General features: G+C 47.6%; 1 protein-coding gene across 1 annotated transcript in view; it reads left to right on the top strand.

Annotated features, from left to right (window-relative positions):
* Window positions 1–219: 219 nt before the first annotated feature.
* The window catches only part of SLC4A4 (solute carrier family 4 (sodium bicarbonate cotransporter), member 4), a gene marked incomplete at its 5' end in the record, with an annotated part of 16,717 nt that continues 14,216 nt past the window's right edge, over window positions 220–2,720 (top strand). The window contains 2 exons of the mRNA XM_009874780.1: window positions 220–333; window positions 671–832. Coding sequence (XP_009873082.1) covers window positions 220–333; window positions 671–832 — 276 coding nt within the window. The remainder of the gene's footprint in view (window positions 334–670; window positions 833–2,720) is intronic.

Raw genomic sequence — 2,720 nt, 5'->3', positions numbered from 1 at the left:
TTAATTGTTTGGCTTTCAGACAGTGTAATAACGTGCTGAAGCACATGTAAGTGAGTAGCCTCAGACATGACAATGTGCATCTTATTGTCAATGAAGAAGAAATTACGAGCTTGAATTTCCACTGAATGCAAACCTGGAGTATCACGCAGAAATTAAAGCCTCGAGGGGATGGTGTTCCATATGTGTTAACTACTGGTGTGGTATCAACTTCTGTTTCAGGCCCGGAAGCTCATCAGTGACTTTGCCATTATCTTGTCCATTTTGATTTTCTGTGGAATAGATGCCCTGGTAGGTGTGGATACACCGAAACTAATTGTGCCAAGTGAATTTAAGGTATGTCATTGTCAGCTTGTTTGGTGGCCTTTGGCAGAGATGCCCTGTCCCACCTCTCTGCCCCATATAAAATGCCTTGCCCTCAAAAGAGAGTAATCAGGAAAAAGGACCCTGTTACTTAGATGATATGCTTTTTATTAGCATCATTCTGATTGGCTGATTTTTCTCCTAAATCCTGCCTCCGCCCTTGAACCCTTTTGTTGCTCTTAAGGGGATGGATGAAACTGTCACAAACCTCGAATGCCTCCCTGTAGCCCCGTTGCTGCAAGTACGAACGTATCTAGGATGTCATCACTGCTACACCGTGTCTCTAATGCAAGTTTTTTTTCCTTAAAAGCCAACCAGTCCCGAGAGGGGTTGGTTTATCCCACCTTTTGGAGGGAACCCGTGGTGGGTGTACCTGGCAGCAGCCATCCCCGCGCTGCTGGTGACCATCCTCATCTTCATGGACCAGCAGATCACAGCTGTCATCGTCAACAGGAAGGAGCACAAGCTGAAGGTGGGTGGTGCCATGTGCCTTGCGCCCGTGCTCAGAGCTGCCCGCTGCTTTTTCGGAGCTAAAGGAGGGCCTGAGGGAGCGTTGAACGTACATGCCACCTCAGAAGCGTCATTGCTGGCGTTGAACAATATTTGTTTTGTTCCCTTGCGTAGAGTTAGTGCCAGGAAAAGTGCTGATTCGTGTGAAAATATCGAGCGTTGCGCAAGGAGCATTTGCCTTCCTCCTAAAGCAGGACCCCTGCACAGAGCCAGCTCGGGATATCCGGTTCAGTAAGCACTTCATGATTTTGGTTTCACGATCGTGTGGCCTGAAGCATTCCCACATGAAAAGCTTTGGGATTCTGCCTCCTTTTTCCTTCGCAAACAGATCACGTGCCAGGAATAGTCGGATTTCACAAAACCACCCGACTACCCCTTCCCTTTTTGGGAAGGGAAGGGACTTAAACCCATCGCAGCCTACCCACTGCTCCACTGGCAAAGACGTGGCTAAAGCCAGAAGCAATCTGAGCAGCCCTCCTTTAAGAGGCAGAACTTTTATTTGAAGCCCATTCTCCTGTCAACATAAACCCCAAAGATTCTTAAAACCTTTACAGTATTTTGTTCTTTCCTTGCAAGAGCTTCGCTCTCCAAGTGTAAACGTCTGAGAATGGCAAAGAAAACTTTGTAAGTCTAGGCAAATCAGAGCTTGTTTTGTAAAGAATACCGATGCGAGCAATGTCTAGCTGCCCTTTGGCCTTGCTGTCTCTCCAGCTCTACTCGTGGTAGTAGTACTGATCTACCTTAGTAAAGGGCTGAGTGGAGTTCATCTCAGAATCTACTAGCCCTGACCCCCGAGGTGTCGTTTGCCTCAGTAATTCCGCATTCGAAGAATTAGGAAAGGAAATAGAGTGTGCAAAATGCTCTTGGTAATGCTGGTGCTTCCGAGGAGTCCTTCACAGAGTTCATGGTTCTCTAGCAGAACTAATCCCAGGCTCAAGTTGAGCTGACTCAAACGTCTGCTGCAGCATCAAGTGACTCTTAGTATCTGATTTTTCGACTTCCGCCTTTCTCCCTTTAAAGACGTGAGCCTATTCCCTGTCATCTGCTGCTGGTTTTAAGGAAAGTTGCTTTGTGGTTGTGGTCAGCTTTCTTCCTGCACTTCTGTCATAGGTTGCAAAGGGATATTTTATCAAGCTGACGCATCGGCACGGAAGGGAAAAACAAAGGTGGCCAGTGTGGGTCCAGCAAGTCACGCAGAGATCTGCAGGGATCGCCCAATTTTGGGACCTCAGGGTTGCGGTGGGGAGAGGCTGTGAGCTCGGAAGGACCCCCTCTCTCGGGAGCTCTGCTTTTAATTTGCACAGCACTGCGTCCTTGCATCCAGGCCAAAATCTCTCTCACCTTATCACAACAGGCAGGTTTTCTCTGGAGCTCACAAGCCCTGAGTGCCGTGTCAGTCATGTAAGTCGATCGCTGGTGGATGTTCCTTCGCAGCCGTTGGCAGAACAAAGTCTCTTTGTGTTGCAGCCATCCCCGAGCAGGCACGGCACCTTGGTGGGGCTGTCAGCCACTCCGATAAAGGTTTTGGAGCAATTGCAGGACCCCACCTGTGGTGGGTACGATGAGAGATGGCCCAAGTATGTGTTGACTGTACAATGCTGTGAGATACAAGAAATAAGCTGTACAGATTTGGAACTTACCAAGGGCATAGCCACAGTTGGATGTTATTTTCAGAAGAGCTTTATATCCGCTGACATGTAACAGACTGGAATATAGTAATGTTTTTAAAATAAACTTTCCAGACCAGCACTGTGCACTTTTTTTCATGCCTGTAGGGTTTTTCCTTTCCCTGCACGGTCAGTTCTATTGAAAAATATTAAATTCCTGTAAAAGACGACTCTCCCTTCCTG

This window comes from Apaloderma vittatum, unplaced genomic scaffold (genome assembly GCF_000703405.1).
Source record: "Apaloderma vittatum isolate BGI_N311 unplaced genomic scaffold, ASM70340v1 scaffold15918, whole genome shotgun sequence".
NCBI lineage: Eukaryota > Metazoa > Chordata > Aves > Trogoniformes > Trogonidae > Apaloderma > Apaloderma vittatum.
The sequence above is the reverse complement of the archived record's forward strand: the minus strand, read 5'-3'. Positions and strand labels throughout refer to the sequence as shown.